At 37.6% G+C, this 21,411-nt stretch overlaps 1 protein-coding gene across 3 annotated transcripts in view; it reads right to left on the reverse strand.

Annotated features, from left to right (window-relative positions):
• AFF4 (AF4/FMR2 family member 4) overlaps window positions 1-21,411 on the reverse strand; it is an 87,340-nt gene that overhangs the window by 45,499 nt on the left and 20,430 nt on the right. Inside the window, exons 2-6 of one of the 3 annotated variants that reach the window (XM_034656004.1) lie at window positions 13,519-13,610; window positions 12,916-13,042; window positions 9,368-10,162; window positions 7,816-7,860; window positions 4,098-4,184 (exon numbers count right to left, since the gene is read on the reverse strand). In XM_034656004.1, the coding sequence (XP_034511895.1) occupies window positions 4,098-4,184; window positions 7,816-7,860; window positions 9,368-10,162; window positions 12,916-13,038 (1,050 nt within the window). In that variant the 5' untranslated portion in view covers window positions 13,039-13,042; window positions 13,519-13,610. The remainder of the gene's footprint in view (window positions 1-4,097; window positions 4,185-7,815; window positions 7,861-9,367; window positions 10,163-12,915; window positions 13,043-13,518; window positions 13,611-21,411) is intronic. The other 2 variants (XM_034656002.1, XM_034656005.1) reach the window with 2 other exon arrangements.

Genomic DNA, 21,411 nt, shown 5'->3' on the forward strand with positions numbered 1-21,411 from the left:
CTTAAAAAAAAAAAAAAAAAAGAACATATTCTATCCAGTGTACATGAAATAGCCACCAGGAAAGTTCATATAATGGCCATAAAACAATAAAATAAATTTTTAAAAACAAATTATACAGCTTATATTCTCTAACAAGAACATAAATAAATTAGTAATAAATGCTATGTGGAAAGTCCTCAAATATTTGAAAATGAAACCACATCTTTCCATGGATCAAGGAAGAAGTCACACAGGGAATAAGGAAATATCACATACTAAATGGTAATAAAATCACAATATATCACAACCTGCGAGATACACCTAAAGCAGGGCTAAGAGAGAAAATTATAGTTTTATTTATTTATTTATTAGACAGAGACAGCCAGCAAGAGAGGGAACACAAGCAGGAGGGGTGGGAGAGGAAGAAGCAGGCTCATAGCGGAGGAGCCTGATGTGGGGCTCCATCCCATAACGCCGGGATCACGCCCTGAGCCGAAGGCNTGAGCCAAAGGCAGACGCTTAACAAATGAGCCACCCAGGCGCCCCAGAAATTGATAGTTTTAAATACAGAAAACAAGAAATGTTTACAATTAATGACTTAAGCCCCCATCTGAAGAAGTTAAAAGAAAAGTAAATGAAACCCACAATAAGAAGAAAGAAGACAATAACCGCGATGAAGGAAAAACCAAAGAAATAGAAAATGGAAAAAATTAAAAGACGGTTCTTAGAAATGATCAATAAAACTCACAAAACTCTAGCTAGACTAATCAAAGAAAATGAAGAGAGAAAATACAAATCACCAATATCAGGGGAAAAATGACTTTAGTAGAGATCCCACAGACATTAAAAGAGTAAGTATTGGGGCGCCTGGGTGGCACAGCGGTTGAGCGTCTGCCTTCAGCTCAGGGCGTGATCCTGGCGTTACGGGATCGAGCCCCACATCAGGCTCCTCTGCTATGAGCCTGCTTCTTCCTCTCCCACTCCCCCTGCTTGTGTTCCCTCTCTCACTGGCTGTCTCTATCTCTGTCGAATGAATAAATAAATAAAATCTAAAAAAAAAAAAAAAGAGTAAGTATTTATATTATAAATAACTCTATACCAACAAACTTTTGACGACTTAGATGAAATGAAGAAATTATAAGACTGACACAAGGAAGAGAAAATCTGAATAGCCCTATATCTAATGAAAACCTTGAATTTATAACTGAATACCTTCCAATAAAGAATACTACAGGCCCAGATGGCATCACCGTTGAAGTATATTAAAATATTCAAAGGGCGCCTGGGTGGCTCAGTCAGTTAAACGTCTGCCTTTGGCTCAGGTCATGATCCCAGCATCCTGGGATGGAGCCCTGTGTCAGGCTCCCCATTCAGTGGGGAGTCTGCTTCTCCCTCTCTATCTGCTTCTCCCCCAACTCATGCTCTGTCTTGCTATCTCTTGCCCTCTCAAATAAATAAAAAAATCTTTAAAAAAACCCCGAAAACATTCAAGGAAGAATTAAAACTAAATTCCACAAACCAGTTCAGAAAATAGAAATGAGAAGAACATTTCCCTGCTCCTTTTAAAGAGCCAGAGCTACCCTGCTACTAAAACCAAAGACAAGAAAACTACAAATAACATCTCCTAGTCCTGCCACCACCACAGACACACACACTAAAGTCCTAAGATTTGAATCGATATCCAAAAAGAAGAATTGTCAATAAGGTCATAAGAAGAGGTTCAACATCATTAGTCGTCAGGGAATCAGAAACTGAAACCAGTATGAGATACCTTTATGTGCCCAGGAAAAGGGCTCCAACTGAAGAGACTGACAATACCAAATGTAGACAAGGATGTGGAACAAATCAAACTATCACGTACTGCTGAGGGATGGGAGTGGAGTGAGGCAGGAGCACGACACAGTCGCTTTGGAAAATAGTTTTGATTTTAGTATCAATTTAACATAATTCAACATACAACTGAGCAATTCTACTTTTTACCATATAACCCAATATTTATTCTTGAAAAAAGAAAACTTAAATCTACACAAAGGCTTGTGTCTATTTAGAGATACTTTCTTCTTAATATTTCAAATCTGGAAAACACCCAAATGTTCATTAACAGGTACACAGATAACATAAATTTTGATATTTTCATACAACACAAATAAAAAGGAACTCAGGAATAAAAAAGAACAAATCACCAATCCATTCATGAACATGGAAGAATTCCAAAAGCAGGTGCTGAGCAAAAGGCAGCAAGCATACATACAAAAGGAGTACACACTGTATGGATTTCATTTACATGAAATTCTAGAAAAAGCACAACTTATCTATAGTGACATAAAACAGATCAGTAATTGTGAGGGCCCAGTGGTGGGGGTGAGGTAGACTGCAAAGAAACACAAGGGGACCTTTGGCGGTGACAGAAGTATTCTAATTCTTGATCAGGGCAGTGGTTACACAGGTGCATACACCTACCAAACTCCAACTGTATATTTTTTAGGTGTGTGTAAGGTTGATTTTAAAAGTAAAGGAGTGTGATGGCACACATATAGGCAGAAAGTAACATGCCTACCTCACATTATCCACAAAAATAAATTGGACTAAAGATAAACATAGAAAACAAAATTGCAATTACATTAAACTAAAAAATAAGAGGGTATGCTTATGATCCTGGGGAAGCAAAAAGCTTCTTTAACAGAGCTCAGGTCGTGATCCCAGGTATCGAGCCCCGCATCGGGCTCCCTGCTCAGCAGGAAGCCTGCTTCTCCCTCTCTCACTCCCCCTGCTTGTGTTCCCTCTCTCGCTGTGTCTCTGTCAAATAAATAAAATCTTAAAAAAAAAAATTTTAAGATCTTCCAGACCGTAATACTTAAAAGGACTCTAACTGGGAGATGTATTTGTAGCATACAGAAGAAATTATTAGAATCCGGAATTCAAGCAAAACACCACAAAAAGAAATCCTTCTGAAATTCATTAGGTGAAAGAGGCAACCCCAAGAGCAGAGGAAACAGGTAAATTCACCTACAGAGAAATCACATGGATGACAAATGTGTGAAGATGATAAACCTCACTAGCAATCTAGGAAATGAAATGCCATTCTGCACTCAAAAGATTGGTGCTTCAAGCAACAAATGGTGATGTACATGTGAGGAATCAGGGGGAATACAAGTGGGAGCACTGACTGGTACAACTGATGCGGAGGCAATTTGAGAATATGTATTAAATATACTGTCTTAATACTCAACAATTCTACTTCTTACTTTACACAAAAGAAACTCATATGCACAAAAGAAGGCATGAAAAAGATATCCACACAAGCAATGTTTATGGAAATGAAAACTTGGCAACAACTTAAACACCAAAGGGAAATAATTCAACTAAAATACATTTATACTATGGACGCAAATAAATGAAACTAAATACTTCTATATGTAATCTATTATCTATATATAATAAAGACACATAGTAACTATAGAATGGTCTCTAAGACCTGTTGCTGATTAAATAAATCTGGGCAGAAATAAAGTCAAAGAGAGAGTGCTTACATGTAATGATCACATATGTATGTTTGCAAATGCATGTGAAAAGACTTGCAAAAGTAAGCATGGAAGTTGCTCTGGTGAGATGGTGGAGGCAACACTGGGAAAGGCTATTATTAGGGGTCCTGGTCAAATTTCCACAAGAATATATTCTTCTATTATTCATGTAAATATAAATTAATGTTAAAAAAAAAAAGTATCTCTAAATTGAACCTGGAACTGTTGTCTAAGGAACCTCTTTCCACAGCACATCAGGATGGCTATGTCCAATGGAAAGGGGGCCCTGAGACAAGAGTTTGAGAAGCCCTTACCACCTGCAACCTAGAACACTTTAACAGTTTGCAACAAACACTGATGCGTTTTAAGTCTCTTCCCAATTGCCTTCAAAGCTTTTTCAAAAACCTCTTAATCCAATCGCTCTTGATTCAATTATCTTGTTTTATTTTCTTCATAGCAATGACCACTATTTGAACTTATGTATTTATTATCTGTCTCCCACTAAAACGGGAATGGCAAGACAATTCTGAATTCATGATTTTAGTCAAGCCATTTAGAGTTTTCTAATAGTATCAAAGACACATGTTATTTACTTACCTTAGTTGGAAAAGGAAATTTGGAAGGTTCTGTTTTGCATGGTGTATGAATAGCCGTTAGAGGGGGAGGCCATGAATGCGTCATCTCCTGAAATGTAATTATTACAGTTTGTTTTCAACCAGTTCAAGGATAAAAATTACATAGCTAAAAACCAGATTTGTATTATAAATGCTGGTTTCATGATAGGTCCTCCATAAGTATACATATTTAATCAATAAATATTAATTAAGCACAATTGTGTGCAAGGCAGTATGGGGCAGGAAATATATATAATATACACTCCCTGGCTTCAAGGAGCCTGGAGCTAAGGTGATGAAACCTGTGAATCCTCACAGAAATCAGCCTGTAATCAAATACAAGGCACACAGTACAATGCTACTGAAGATGAGGGTGCTGTGAGAGCGGGAGGGGCAGGTAATAATAAGAAAAGGAGCTAACATTTATTGTGTACCATTAATGGGCCAGATACTGCACTGTTTTACAGGTCTGTTACTCACTTAGTACTCACAATGATATTAGGAGGTAGATACTATTATTATCCTAACTCTATGTAGCATAAAACTGAAGCACAGAAGTTATTTTTTAAAGGCCACACACTTGTGGACACAAAATTTCACCGTAGGAAGTCTGGCTGCAGAGCCCATTTGCTGACAGAAGTTTTGGTCAGGTGGAGGAAACCAGAAGAGAGATATCAAAAGCACATGAGAAGGAAGACAGACAAGCAAGGCCGTAAGAATGATTTCATTCAATGCCTTCTGTTTAATCACATGCCAATTATGTTCAAGTGGAGATTTGGATAAGATCACAATGTATATGCTAGAGGAGCAGGGGAAAGAGAGATATCAGATTTAGCATAAGGAAGGAGTGTTTTATTTCTGGCATTTAGTTCAAAGTAAGCCATTAGGTAGACTGAGAAAATACAATAAATTAAAGGTGGTTTAACTTTTAGGAATTTACTCTGTAGCTATACCTACACAGTTATGTAAAGATACATGTTCAAGGGGCATACACTTGAAAAATGGAAACAATCTAAATATCTAACAGCACAGAATAATTAAATAAATTACCAGACAGCATACAATGGAACACCAAGCAGACAGTAAAATGAGGAATTTTACTACTGATATGAAATGTTGTCCACATTATATTGTTAAGTGAAAAACAGAAATCATAGTCTATGTCCTAGTAAGTGTTTGTATATGAAAAACTATATATGAAAAAAATCTCTGGCTACCTTTGGGCAACAGAACGACAGAAGGGGAAAGAGACCTGGGCACTTGATACAGTCTCTACTACTGGAACTTCGTAAAACAGCCACCTGCACTGTAATTGCTCTTTATCTTCTTACAATGCTTTATTTTTTAATAGCATTTCACTTTCTGAAATACCACTAATAGTTAATTATTTCCAATATCCAGCAAGAATGTCAGCTCAAAAGGGGCAATACTATCATTATCACCACTGTACCCAAGGAGCCTGCTACATGGCTGGTGCTTCATTAGTAAGCCGTGAATTAACCTCTCTTGTTTTTACAATACACACTTATCATTTTCAGATTAAATTTTTCTTCCTTAAGTTTATGAAGGAGTTCCTAGAAGTAGTATGACTACAGATATCAAGAAAACATGAAGGCAATTTGGACCTGCAGGTCCTCACGCACTGCATGTAGAGAAATGAAACAGAAACTCGGACCCTCTAGGTTTTCAGTGTTGGCATTTTACACCTCAAATACCAAAGTACTTTCAATAGAAAATCTATTTAACTCCATCATTAAATGTCTGAACAACTATTACACCCATGGCCATGTGCCAAGCCCTGTATCTATAAAATGAAGAATAAATGGTCACTATCATCAAAGACATAATTGTGAGAATATCTAAGATTCTTCCAGGTATTACAATGCCATGCATCTCTGAAGATTCAAAGGGAAAAGATAAATGCTCCATTACAGTTTTATATACATGGCAACTAAAAAATGCATGCTATACGAGATTCAAAAGAAAGAGTTATCATTGTGATTTGATGGTCTGACACAGGGGAAAGAAGGATTTCACTGGGATTCTAAGAAAAAACAGAATCTGTATATGATTAAAGACAAAGGAGAAACATATTTCACAAAAGTCTACTTTAAAAAGGTAAAAGACAAGAAAGCGTATGACTTAGTGAAACCAATTTGACAAAAGTGGTGAATCAATAGCGAGAGAGGTTAGAACTGGCCTGTGAAAGGTCTAGAACGCTGAACTTGGACACCTTTCTATGGGGCTTAGAGAGCCACTGAAACTTCTAAGATGGAAATTAACTTATAAAGACAATGGATTAAAGAGAGAATCTGGTAGCAATACAGAAGACAGATGAGCAAAGAGAGGACTGTAGATTGTAATTCTTGAAGCTCAAGGTGGCAGAAATGGAAATAAAAGAATAGCATTTTCAAGGAAAATTCAAACTGTACATGCGATTAAATTTTGTGATTAAATAGAACATGAGAGAAAATTAGGATTTTACACGTAGAAGCACAGGAGAATGGTGGTTACTACTAAGAGAAGGAAGTCTGATAAATCTGCCTTTAGATATGTTGAGTCAAAAGAAGCAGGGAGAAAAGCAAATGAACACACAGCTACGAAGCAAGGAAGAGACATAAACCACAACTCAGAGGAGGCCAAGGAGGAGAGAAAGACTGAAGAGTTAACAGGTGAAGCCTAACAATGGAGGAAAATCAAGATGGAGTGGAAAAAAATGGAGAGGCTAGAAAAAAGACTCATATTTAAAAGAGAAGAGAAGACACCAAGCTCTGCCAAAAGGCAGAGCATGAGAGACAAGAAAGGTGGATGGAAATAAAAACAATGAAGCATAATAACAGTCAAGGAAGGAAGACTGAGGTTTTTAGAAGGAAAACTTAAAAATTCTTGAAAACAGCAGAAAGAGCAGAAAACTCACATGAAGGGGAAGATCATGAGCTTAGAGAAACAGCGTCAGTAGAATCACAGAAGTAAATGAGAGACTGTGCTGGGCTGAAGAAAGGAAGAAGAGAATAAAGTGGAAGGAGCAATGCAAGCAGTCTTTCAGAATTATCCATGGTGAAATGCAGGTACAGACACAAAAAATCAGGAGCTTATGCAAAAAGTACAATACGTGACAGTTTTTCTCTACTGAGCCAAAAGCAGTCACTGTCACTCATTAATCCACTAGACGTTCTCTTTTGCCAACTGACAACGTTTTCTTGCCCCAAAAGAGGAATGCACATTTTGGTCATGTGTCGATTTTGAACATATTCCATCCAACACCCAAAATGAGCAGTGTTCAGAGGAGGTCTTTCATTGTAGGAACTGACCAGCAGGTACAAATGAATTACAAAGCAAGCTATTTTCAATGAAACGGTTTGACTGGTAATTACTGATAAGCCTTAGAAAGTACTGCTGTATTTGGTTTCTTCCTCTTTTCAAGTCAAACTATTATGACTGGAATTTGTTTTACTTAAAAATGAAAAACAAACAAAACCAGTTCTTTTGAGGGCAGGTAGTAAAGAAACCAAATGACTCAGAAACTAAGAATGAAAATAAGCATAACAGAGTCAATTATTTTTTATAGACATACTGAGTTTCACATGTAAGGAATCTGCTGCCCCAGATCCTTCGTGAAGTATCGGGGGGAAGGGGCAAGAAGATAGCAGAGTATCATAAGCAAAAAAGAAAGTATTAAAACAACAACAACAACAACTTACTTTAAGAATTTCATCCACACAGCTCACATCACCAGAAGCAGATGCCTTAAGAGGAAAAGAAACACACATTAGATTTGGAGTCATTTATTATTAGATTTTTATCATTTGTTGCAGAGATTCAACAATACTATTAGAAAACCAATAAGACATATTTATGATCCCACTATTCTAAATCACAACACTAATTAACCTTTTGACAAATTTCCTTAAATGCAAAATTTTCAAATTCTAAAAAATTTTAATCACCAACTATACAAGGACTTGAAGACCTTTGTATTTATCAAAAGTTTTGAAAAATCTTATCTATTTCTAATCTTAGAAATAAAGTTTTAAATGTTATTTTGCAGGTGGAGCAACTTGTCAAAAATCTGAGTTTATTTATATACAATATATACCTGTGATATTGAATACATTATTTCACATAAACTAACCAACAGAATAAAACCAATATTATTGAAAGGATATTTGTCTGGAATATGATGGATATTTTACACAGCTTTCCTTAAATCATGGAAAAGTTGTTTATTCTAAAGCACAATCAGGAATTGGAGAACTAGAGTTTGAACTCAAGTCTATCTCCAAGGATCAAGTTGTTTGAAGAAAGAACAACCACTTCTCTGTTCTCTTCAGAGGAGTAATTAGATGACAACTGCCATGAACAATGAGTTTCCCAAGGCCACAGGAAAAATGTTTAAAGTTCTTAAAAAAGCATTTCACCTATCATTGATCCCTTTTACCACGGTTTTAAGCTATGGACTATGGTTTTTGGTTATGAACACTATTTTAAAATTTTTATTAAAAGATAAAACTTAAACTATTGCACAGTAAATACTCAATTTCTTTACTTATTCTGATGTTTTGGTATGCAGTTATAAATACTATAAATTTCAAACCATCACTATGAATCTAAAGCAGCTGTCTCAAACCTTTAAGTGTAAACAGAGAAAAAGCTCACGGCATCCAAACCATGCAACATTACCAACTTGATGGATGCCCCCAAAATCCCAACATTCACTACAGTGAATCATAGCCCACATCGCATTCATGAGTATCATGAGAATACAAGTTACTTTTTTTAAACAAAAGAACACAAGACATATTCTTTCATAAAACCAAAAGGAGGAAATCTAAGGTACTGATTTCACAGATCATGCTTTTATTCTATAACTGACTGTCATCTGAATATTTCAAAACAGTGAACGACATTTTCTCTACTGCCCAATAGGGGAAGCTAACAGGTTTACTGATCTACTTCGGAGTCAATCACAAGTCTTTTTTTTAAACTTATATTTATCTTATTATAAAACTGAGACAAAGTTCAAGTTGAGTTACAATTTCATAGTAAACTGCTTCACAGAGTCATAATATTAAAAGCTCTAAGGGGCTCCTGGGTGGCTCAGTCAGTTAAGCGTCCCAACTCTTGATTTTGGCTCAGGTCCAGATCTTGGGGTGACAGGAGGTTCTCTCTCCCCTTCCCCCCCCCCGTTCTTTCTCTGTCTAAAATAAATGGATAAAAAACAAAACAAAAAAAGACTCTAAATGTGTCACTTACATCCAATGGTTGGGAAGGTATTTTCAGCTTGGCAAGATGTGCTTTGCTACTGGGCTTCAGTTCAGTCATACTGTTGCCATGGGATTGGCTGCTGTAGTGCTCAGAGGACAGCTTTGGTTCCATGGACTCCTGTCCATCCATGGGCCGCACATAGGCAGTGGGTTTCTGTAACATCGAACTGGACTTTGACATCAATGAAGGTGGGAAAGACTGATTTGAATGCTGCCCACTTGAAAAAGGTACACGGGAAGGAGAATCCCAGTTTGCATCAGGGTCCCGAGGTGATTTGGAACGTTGATGTTCCTTGCTATGGTGATCATTCCCATGAGACCTGGAATGACTGGAGCTTAATGAAGAAACAGCCTGGGGTTTTCCAGGGCTGGAAGAGCGTGATTTGGAGTGTTCCGACCCATGCTGGCTTTTTTTCCGACTACTGCTTCCACTACTGCTGTATGAGTCACGGTCATGCCTCTGGCCACTACTATTGGTGCCACCACTGCCACCTGCACTGGTCCGCTGGCTACTGTGTCCACTCTGCAAGCCTGAGGACCGTTTCTGAGACTGAGAAGTACTGGGTGCAGGTCCTACTGGAGTCCATTTGCTACTCTGATGAGAGGTCCCATGTCTCTGTTCAAAGAAATTTGGGTTAGATTTTTCATCTGCTGTCGGTGGTACTGTAGGCTTGGGAATTGCAACAAGCTTTGGTATAGATCTGTCTCCTATGAAATCCTTCATTTCATCGTAGTTTCCAAGCATACTCTGAATACGACTTGATAGCTTATCTTCTTTGCTAGTCTACAAAAATTGTAAAATAAAATGATATAATTAGCATAACTGGAAATAAAAGATGCTTCTAAATGGACTTTCCAAATTTCAAATGCAAAAGGGCTTTTCAAAAGGAGGCCTCATCTCGTATCTTAAGGTTAACATCTCAAAAGCAAACTCCAAATATATAATTTTTATAATGAAAAAAATGCACTGAAAGTGAGAAACATTCATGCAAAAACACAAATATTCTATAGGACACTGAGAAGTGTGTACAAACGATTTCAGGAGGGAAAAAAAATTCCAAATTTCACAGATAAATATACTGGAACAGTAGTAAAAATCTTTTGAAGGGCGGGAAAAGTATTGTGCCTTGGGCAGATTAGCTAACACTCATTATTCTGGCAATGTAGGAAAACATATTCCTGGAGTTCAATGTTACAGTTAAAAGGAGAAACAAAAATTTAATGAAACATATTATACCCAACTGACTTTTTAAAAAAATTTTAATTCTTTCTGTTACTGTGACTAATTAAGTTAATAAAAGTCAACAACAAACTAAAAATGGAAAATCCAGGGGCGCCTGGGTGGCTCAGTCATTAAGCAGTTGCCTTCAGCTCAGGGCATGATCCCAGAGTCCTGGGATCGAGCCCCGCATAGGGCTCCACTGGGAGCCTGCTTCTTCCTCTCCCTTTGCACCTCTCCCTCTCCCCCTGCTTGTGTTCCCTCTCTCACTGGCTGGCTCTCTCTCTGTCAAATAAATAAATAAAATCTTTTAAAAAAATGGAAAATCCACTGATAAAGTTTCAAATATTAATTCTATTAATTCTTTTTTTTTTTTAAAGATTTTATTTATTTATTTGACAGAGATAGAGACAGCCAGCGAGAGAGGGAACACAAGCAGGGGGAGTGGGAGAGGAAGAAGCAGGCTCACAGCAGAGGAGCCTGATGTGGGGCTCGATCCCACAACGCCGGGATCATGCCCTGAGCCAAAGGCAGACGCTTAACCACTGTGCCACCCCAGGCGCCCCTAATTCTATTAATTCTGATCAAGAGACACTCCAAGTTTTGAAGTCAATGGTACAGACTGTTTTAAAAATTATTCTTGGATAAGAAGAAAGTCCAAGATACCTAAAAGCTTTAGGACTCTTTCACATTCACAAACATGAAAGACAGTACGCTTACTGAGGGCATTAAGAGGAAATCAAGACAGAACCACTATTTATTTTGAGGTTGGCATGAACTGATAATGACTTTAGATTATCTGAAAATCAGTTTGAGCCCTATGAAACAAGAGAGGGAAATAGATAGCAATTTGTAGACAACATCAAGATGAGGAATCAAATCCAGTTCATTACAATGTAATTACAAAATAAATGGTAGCATGATTTGAAGATTCTGGACCAAACTCCTGGGTTTTCTTTTGAAATGCCTTTAATCCCTAATCCCAAACCCCAGGTTTTGTGTTACACTCATATAAATGATGTCAGTGTACCTGGCCTTTAAATGAAAATCCTTAAAAATTTTTTTTAAAAAGTGGCTTTTATAGGGGCACCTGGGTGGCTCAGTCAGTTAAGCATCTGCCTTCGGCTTGAGTCCTGATCCTGGGGTCCTGGGATCGAGCCCCACGTTGGGCTCCCTGCTCAATGGGGAGTCTGCTTCTCCCTCTACCCCTCCACCCTGCTTGTGCTGTCTCTCTCTCTCCTCAAATAAAGAAATAAAATCTTAAAAAAAAAATGGCTTTTACAAAAGCTTCTACAAACACCAAATGTTACAAGGGTAAACCTAGAATATGTTGTTACATTTATATTTCTTCAGAAAAAAGTCTAACACACTGTCAATCTCACATCGTAAACCAACAATGGTCATTACTGCTGCAATACCATTATACAAAATATAAGCCTTTAAAATGTAGGGTAGATCAAATGATCGAAAGCCAAATCAAACATTAGAGACATTTGTGGCCACTATAGCCACATTAGTCATCAGAAGTGATATTATTCAGTGTTTTATGTAATCCCAAATCAAGTACAATGATAGTTATAAAAATAGCAATTGGTTCACTTTATTGGACATATCTGACAAGCTTTTAATCTAAATTGGATATTGTTCATTAAGCCCATAAAAAAGAAAGATAACTTAGTATAAAATAGAAAAAGGAACCAGACTGATACTGAAGACACATTTATTCAAATATAGTAGTAGTCACTGATACTTAGCAAATTAAGTAAGCAAATGGCAAGAAACAAGGGAGAAACAAAAGAATCTAATATTTGTCTTTGATTGACATTTTATTATACTCAAAAAAACCTAGGAAATAGACGATGCTTACTCATTTACAAAATTTTAATTTAATTCAGAAAGGTGAAATGTCTGCCCAGGGTTAGTGGTAGAGCCTGGGATGTAGAGATCAATGTCTGAGCTAATCCAGACCACATTTTCAAGAATATGAGATAGCAACAGGGGGCAGGGGAGGAGGTCTGGGTTTGAGGATGACTTTAGGAGGCTAATAATACTTTCTTGATCTGGGTACTGATTATATAAGGTTGTTCATGTTGTGAAAATTCTTTCAGCTAGAACACTTGTTTTGTGTACCTCTCTGTATGTATGTTATACTCCAATGACAAGTTTACCCCAAAAATCTACATTTTTATTTGGAGGAAAGTAAAAATGTTAAATGGCATATACGATCATAATTCTTTTCTACTACAAAAATTCAAGTTTAAACATTTGAAAAGCAAAAATGTCACACTATTGGGGGGAAAATTCACAGGACTACTTACAACTTTGTATGGCTCGGCAAAGAGAGGAGAGCTAGGTGGGAAGGCGTCTTCGCCCTGCTGAATTTCCTGATTCCGCCTTTCCCGTTCTTTCATACGCAGCACATTTCGGTCTTCACGGTTCATGTTGCTAAGAAGAGAAACACAATATTTGTATCACAAAAAGGAAAGTTAAAATCAAATGTTCTGTACTCATTTTGAAAGTTTAATGCTTCATTCGGAGATTCCCTTTCGACTTCCAAGTAGTAACAGGCATTAGTGCTGAAGCTGGGTATTGGTTAATGGTTTTACCAACTAATACCAATAGTGTCTTGCACAACTACTGATATAGTAAACACTAGCCCAGAGTATTAGGATCCACCCCATTGAAACACTTAACCTTATCAATTTTTAAAGTATTCAGCTAGCTATAAGTCAGTTACAACTTATACATTCAGATAGATGGAAGGTAGTATTCAAACCCAAATCCTTAAGATTTCCTATAAGCCTTTCATGGCTTCCTCTTCAGAAATCTAACTATTCTTTGCTATTAGAGGCACGCAAACCCACTCCCGCCTACCACTCCCTCCCCCCGGGGTCCAGTGCTTTTCTCTACTTTCCATCTACCTTATCTTGATTTCTTTTTGTCCCAAACACAGCTTCCTTGGTGTCCATCCTTATGGCAGTTTGACCTCAGCTTTGCTGTTGCTCTAGATTCCCTAAAAAACGACATTTCTGCTCTAAATACATTAATATTTCAATTAATACCTCAATAAATGGCAAAACTGAGGCTTTCAGTAATATAATCTAAAATTAACTTGGGTTAGTAATAGTAGTTGAAACTGTACTGAAAAAGAAAGTCTTTTGGAATGGAGGGGAAAATAAGGGTGTCATTTCTACAAACATTACAACATGCTGTATTTTCACTAAGAACAAACCAAAGAAGATAGTTTATTTATAGCAGCAGGGACTTATGGTTAAATAGATAATAATGAAAAAGGTTGCTGAACCTTGGGATAAGGGATAACCAGGGACTCTACAACATTCTTCCCTGGAGATAGATAGAGTAAACTATCGTGGTTTTATTTGGAGGTGGGGGACGCAGGGAGTCCTCTTGGAGACCGAAGGGGAAAAAACAGGTTATACTTGTAGAGCATTTCTAACCTTATGATTCATAAATCAAATCTATTCAGAAAATTTAAGTAAATCAAGACTGGAAAGAAATTTTAATTGTAAAATCAGAATGGACATCAGGGACGCCTGGGTGGCTCAGTCAGGTAAGCATCTGCCTTCGGCTCAGGGTTTCGGGACTGAGAGGACTGAGGCCCGTGTAAGGCTCCCTGCTCAGTGGGGAGTCTGCTTCTCGACAACCTCTCCCTCTGCCCCTCCTTGCTCTCCCCTACCCTGTTCGTGCACTTTCTCAAAAAAAAAAAAAAAAAAAAAATGGAAAGAAAAACCCATACGCTCTTGAGGATTTTTATGTGGTTAGAACCAGTGCAAGTAAACATTCAAAAATAAAAATTTACTATCAAAGCAATTTAGTATTTAAAAAATATTCTAAGTGTTCCAAATGAATATTCAGGTTTTTCTGTGTAATATTCTAATAAACTAGACAAGAATATAAGCTATTTTGGGGGGACTGAGTGGCTCAGTCATTAAGCGTCTGCAGGGCATGATCTCGGCATTATGGGATCGAGCCCCACATCAGGCTCCTCTGCTATGAGCCTGCTTCTTCCTCTCCCACTCCCCCTGCTTGTGTTCCCTCTCTCGCTGGCTGTCTTTCTGTCAAATGAATAAAATCTTAAAAAAAAAAAAAAAAGAATATAAGCTATTTTGTGGTTGAAATAGTGTGTGCTTTTTTTGGCCTCCCTGGTACTTAGCACCATACAGAAGCACAAAAAGTATTTGATTCTTTCAGGGTTCCTGGGTGGCTCAGTCGGTTGAGCATCCAAGCGGCCCCACTTGTGCTTGGGATTCTCTCTCTGCCCCTCCCTCCAATCCCCATCCCCACTGGCTCTTTCTCTCTCGCTAAAATAAATAAATACATCTCTTTAAAAAGTATCTGATTCCTTCTTTAATAAATACTAGAAAACATCTACACTTTGGTATTCTGAGACCAAAGAACGTGTATCATCCTCCAGTACACCTGAACCAACTAACAACTGTATATCACTAACGATCAGGTTTCAGATGGACCTCTACAACTATGGTGCTGCTGCACATGAAGTTATTTGTATCCTAAGAGTCTAAGGGGTATATTAAATACTAATTTCCCCACATCTCCTAAATTCAATTCCTTAAAAAAAGAAATGTCTTCCTTAAACTATGATTTAATAAAGCACTAAAATAATCATGCAAGAAACACCTGTACATTTATTGTAGAAATAGATATGATTCCTACAATAAAATTCCTCCTATAATCAAATAAAAAAGTATTCTCTTTTCTTAAACCATGAGTCATCTGACTGAATATTTCCTTTTAACAAGACCGCCAAGAAGAAGAACAAAATTAAATGATTGCTTGTAAGAATTAATATCCCAGTTGTAGCTCTGATTCTCTAATTTTTTTCTGATCTGCCTTCTTTTCACATCTAATTTACTGGATCCACATTTTCCCCATGTCTTTATACATCAGTATATCTGCCTAAGATAAAGATTCCCACAAAGCAATAATTCCAGTAATCAATCTGAGCGACCTAAAATTAACAATGAAATTTAACGAGTCAGTTTGAAGTATATCTTTGTTGTACAGGCCAACCTATTTCATAGGATTTTCCTCAGGACATTTGCAACTACTATACTGAAAAAGGATTCCGTTAAAATTAGCTAATTGCTACATCAAAACAAAATCTGTGGGACTACCAGAAAAATAATTTTTAAAAGAATACTGCAAGTAGAAAGGAGAGTTCTCCATTTAAAATTTTTTAATTACTTAAGGTAAACTGTTTTAAGTACCCATCAAGCACTTATGTTAAGTTGATAAATACATTACAAACAACATTCTATGGCATAGCATAATGGTGTAGCAATTTCACTGCTACAAGATGAAGAAAATGAGTAACTATCCTGAGATTTTTGGGGATCCAGGTATGTAACTATGAGAGAGGAGGGGTACAAATACACAAAGGAACAAGGAGAAAAAGAACTAGGAGCTAGAAGTAGTACTATGAACTCATGTTTATATTTTAAAAATTTGTCTATCGATCTACCTACCAATCGAGAGAGACAGACACAAACAGAGTCTCCATTTCTGTACACTGAAAGAGTCTAGGAGCGGCAACATACCAGAATAACGAAGCACCCTCAGCACCCAAATTCTGATTTCTAATATCATTTCCTACTAAAGTGGAATAGGATTTCTTGGAGAAATAGCTCACTCCAAGGCTTCAGCAGAGGAAGTACAAAGAGACCTTAAAACACCTTGTTTTAACAGCAAGAAAATACACAAAAACAGATGGAGACATCAAAAGGGCATGGGAACCAGCCTGAAGGTGCTCTCACCAGTCAGATTTAGAAACATGAGCATCAAAATAAAGACAAGAATGGAATACAACCAAATGAGTAAAAAAAGAATCCCCGAGGGCGCCTGGCTAGCTCAGTCAGTAGACCGTGCTACTCTTGATCTTGGGGTCATGAGTTCAAGCACCATGTTGGGTGTGGAGCCCAGTTAAGAAACAAAAAACAGGGGCGCCTGGCTGGTTCAGTCAGTAAGCAGATGCTTTTGGCTCAAGTCAAGATCCTAGCATCCCGGGATTGAGCCCCACATGGGGCTCCCTCCTTAGTGGGAAGTCTGCTTCTCCCTCCCCCCCGTTCTTGTGCTCTCGCTTGCATGCTCTCTCCCCCTCTCAAATAAATAAAATCTTAAAAACAAACAACAAAAACCCCCCAAAACACAAATTCCTGAGTCTACAGTGATAATAGCAAAAAATAAAATGAAGAGAAATAAAGCAGGGAGTAAATGCCCTTCTTTAGAGAAGAACGTCAACTAATAAATGCATAAGAAATAAAGAGAATTAGAAAATCACTTTTGTGACAATTAATGTAATAACTGAGACAAGAATCATTGATGGAAAAAAAATCATCAATAAATGCTAAAACCACTGGGCAAAAGTTGGGGGGAATGGAATCTTCAGTATCACCCCAGATTATTAGAAAAAATCTTTAAAATAGAGAAGTACAGTAAGCAATACCCTTAAATCAAGCAATCAGACTCAACATTATCAATAATGGGATAAAAGGACATCACGTGCCTTCTGAGGCGATGCACTAAAGATGTATCACCACCTAGGTATTCCTTCTGCATAAAATTTAACCTGAATCTAATCAGGAAGGAGCAGACAAACCTTAAGTCTGCAAAATTGGCCTGATGTTTCAAAAATGCCAGTATCATGAAAACAAACAAAAAAAGAGGCTAGGGATTACTTCTATATCCTTCTACGTTCAAGGAGAGACAACAACTAAAGGGAAGCATGATGCACATACTTGATCTGGGGAGGAAAAAATGGTTGTGAAGGGCATTCTAGGGAAACTTGGGGACACCTGAATATGAATGGTATTTCCGATAATCATATCAATGTTTAGTTTCTGAACTATTATAATTGTATTTGGTTATATAGGAGAATGTTCTGGGTTCTCAGGATGTACAAAACACACATGGGTGAAATGTCATCATCAGATCTGCAACTCTCAAATGGTTCAGCTCCCATCTGAATATAGATCTAGTATGTGTAGACAGTGAGTGAGAGAGCGCATGCGCGAGAGAGAGGAAGAGTACGTGTGTGTGTGCTTGCATGAAGAGAGGGTGGGGGAGTAGGAAGGAGGAAGAGGACAGACAGACAAGAAGAGAGCAGTGGAGCAGCAGCAGCAATTACAGTAAAAATACTGACAAACGGTATATCCAGGTGAAGGGAATATGGACATACACTGTATTATACATTTGAAATTTTTTTAAATTAAAGATAGAAAAGTGATAAAGTTTATATAGTAGAGCACTATGGGTACTTTCCATCATTTTTCAGCCTTTGGATTTACTATCAAAGTGTCTCTTCTCAGGGCTTAAAGCATTTCTCTCATGTGCCCCTTCCTATCTCCATGTTCAAACAGATCATCCAAATCTCAACTCCTCCTCTACGTCACTGTTTATTACACTTGAGAAAGTGTAATACCATTCTTGGCTAGCAGGGGACACCATCAACATGCCAAGCTCCAGTTTCCCTAAAGTAAATAGGCTTGCCAAATTTATCTAAGGCAAGATTAAATATTCATTAAGTCTATTTATTAACTTAATAAAAATGCAATAAGCATCTATCATATACTTAGTACTGGAGAGAGAACAAGAAGAATTTATCAAAGTAGATATTAATATTTACTATAAAACCATCATCATCAAAACAACACAGTAGTGCACAAAAATGAACAAAATGATCTGCAAAATAGAAGCCAGAAATAAACTCAAAGATACAGAGGATTTTAACAGTTAACAAATCAAATTCAATGAGAAAAGAATGTCTTATTTAAAATGTTCTAGGGGTGTGCACCTTGGTGGCTCAGTTGGTTAAGTGTCTGCCTTCCGCCCAGGTCATGCTCCCAGGGTCCTGGGATCCAGTTCTGCACAGGGCTCCCTGCTCAGTGGGGAGTCTGCTTCTCCCTCTACCCCTCCCTCATGCTGGTGATCTCTCTCACTCTCTCTCTCAAGTAAAATCTTTTTTTTTTCTTTAAAGATTTTATTTATTTATTCGAAAGAGATAGAGACAGCAAGCGAGAGAGGGAACACAAGCAGGGGAGTGGGAGAGGAAGAAGCAGGCTCATAGTGGAGGAGCCTGATGCGGGGCTCGATCCCATAACGCCAGGATCACGCCCTGAGCCGAAGGCAGACGCTTAACCGCTGTGCCACCCAGGCGCCCCTACACATACAATTCTTATTTCATTTCATAAACAATGAATATAATTCCACATCAATACATATGAATTTTCATTTTTTATTGACTGTATAGTATTCATTTAACCAGAAAGCACCTGGTAGATAGTTGGATTATGTCCAGAACTTAATATTACAAACATTATAGTGAACATTTGTATGTGAAACTATTTTAGTTTCAGATTAATTTCTAGATGTTGAATTGCTGAGTTAAAGGGTACATGCTATACCCTTTTAATGTATATCACTAGACCACTTTCCAAAAAGGCTGTATCAGTGGACAACCCCACCAACAAAATATGAGACTACCCTTTAAGCATCTCATTTTCTTTTCTTTTTTTTTTTTTTAAGGTTTTATTTATTTATTTGACAGAGAGAGAGAGATAGCCAGTGAGAGAGGAAACACAGGCAGGGGGAGTGGGAGAGGAAGAAGCAGGCTCCCAGCAGAGTAGGGAGCCTGATACGGGGCTCGATCCCAGGACTCTGGGATCACGCGCTGAGCTGAAGGCAGCCGCTTAACGACTGAGCTACCCAGGTGTCCCTAAGCATGCCATTTTCAATCCTAGGCATTACGAGTTTTTTAAAATTGTGCTACCAATCCCAAAGGGGAAAAAACCAAATTTTTTGTTTATTTCATTTATTCAACAAATACATAAGCCTATCTACTATTGCTAGGGCCTGTGCTAGGAGCTAGGGATAAAACGGAGAATAACACACATATAGAGTCCCTCACGGTCAACTGCATTCTACTGAATTTCATGATAGTTAGACTGTACTTATTTCATGTGTTACTTAGCCATTTATATTGCTTCTTCTGTGAACTGCATATTCACACCTTTGGTCCATTTCTCTATTAAAGTGATAGTCTTTTGACTGTGATAACTATGCTTTCACAATCTGTCACATATTTTAACTGAGGAATATCAGGTTAGGCTTAAATCTTATATTAAAGTGTGTATCCTAACTCTACTGACTACCTGTTTTCAAGTATTCTGCCTCCTCCTCCAAGACCACTCCCAAACTCTACTGGCAGGCCATGCCTAAACTCTCCTCAATCCCTTCAAAGTAAAACTGCACTATAGTTATGGAAATTTGTTAACACTCTCTCCAAGTCTCTCGATTTGTTTCTTCTGCCTGCTTCCTTCCTTTCACCTTGATCTGCAATTGCTCAGCCTCTCTGGAGTTTTCCATTCTTTATTTCTGTGGGGTAACTATAATTAATCTAAATAAATAATTTTAAATTCCAATAATACAAGTACTGTGCTCTCTATATCTTTAATTCTCAGTCATTTAGTATCCAAAGAGACCAAAAGTGAGTTCTACTAGGGACAACATAGGGTACTTAAGGAAGGAAACAGCTGGCTTTCACTGGCAGCCCCTGCCACCTACTGCTGTGATTTCAAAAGTCTCACCCACCCACTACTAGCAGCTCCAGCCAAGTCAAACTACATTTATAGAGCAACTGGGCTAATTATAAAGAGGTCACTTCTCAGCCATTTATATTTCTCTGAAGATCCTTAGGACCTCTCGGGAAAAAAAAGGAAGGCAAAGAGAGAGGGATTAAGAATAGCAATCTCAGAAGAGCATCAAGAATAACTCCGAATATATGGCATGTGTGTAGTAACTATCTACTAGATGAGTATTTGGGGGCAGAAGAGAGGTCCTCCCTTATTTCTTTGTAATCATCATCAAGAGGCTAAGGTATCAGTTCTCATGATGACCCTTTATCTCCCAATACATAGTACCTCAGATCATAGGTGATTCGGGTGGTTTAGTTATACGCAAGGACTATCTGATAATCTAGATGTAGAGTGGTATCTTGGCTAATAATAATAAAGACTCTCAAATATAAAATGTCTAGTAACCGAAAACCAGCATAGGCAATTACTTCTTAATTTACTCCTTAAATACGTTAATAATGTAAATTCCAAATTTCAACTGAATTATAAACAGTTGAAGCATGGCAATTTAGTAAATGGAACAAGTAAAGATATCTGATTTTTAGTTCTGGTTATATAATGTACTAGATATATGTTTTAGGTTAAGTAACCTCCCTAAATCTCAGTTTTGTCTTTTATAAAACAGCCATACTACTCTGATGACAATGATTAAATGGCAGAAGTATTTGAATGTACCTGAGTATTTACCACTACACAAGAATAGAGGATTAAAACAAAGAATGAAGGGTGACTGCAAATAAGCACAACAGATAGTTCCGGAGTGATGGAAATATTCTACAAATAAACTGTGATGATAGCTGCAAACTCAATACACTGATTGGAAGTCGCTCAACTGTACACTTAAAAATAAGTGAATTTTATGAAATTTTATCTCTATAAAGCTGTTTTTAAAAAAAAGAATAAAGGAGTATTAATAGCTTGAAAAGGATCCTTGATTACTAGATTGTCAACTGTTGTCCTTACTGATGCGCTGCTGAAGACCAGTGCTTTCCCTTAAGTAATTCAGGCTCCTCACCTTCTGCTTAAACTGCCTGCTTCCCTATTAGAAACAAATGAGGTCTCGTATCATTACAATAATCTGGTATTGGGGTGCCTGGTGGCTCAGGCGGTTACGTGGCTGCCTTCAGCTCAGGTCATGATTCC

The sequence above is a fragment of the Ailuropoda melanoleuca genome, chromosome 3 (assembly GCF_002007445.2).
Source record: "Ailuropoda melanoleuca isolate Jingjing chromosome 3, ASM200744v2, whole genome shotgun sequence".
NCBI classification, from domain to species: Eukaryota; Metazoa; Chordata; class Mammalia; order Carnivora; family Ursidae; genus Ailuropoda; species Ailuropoda melanoleuca.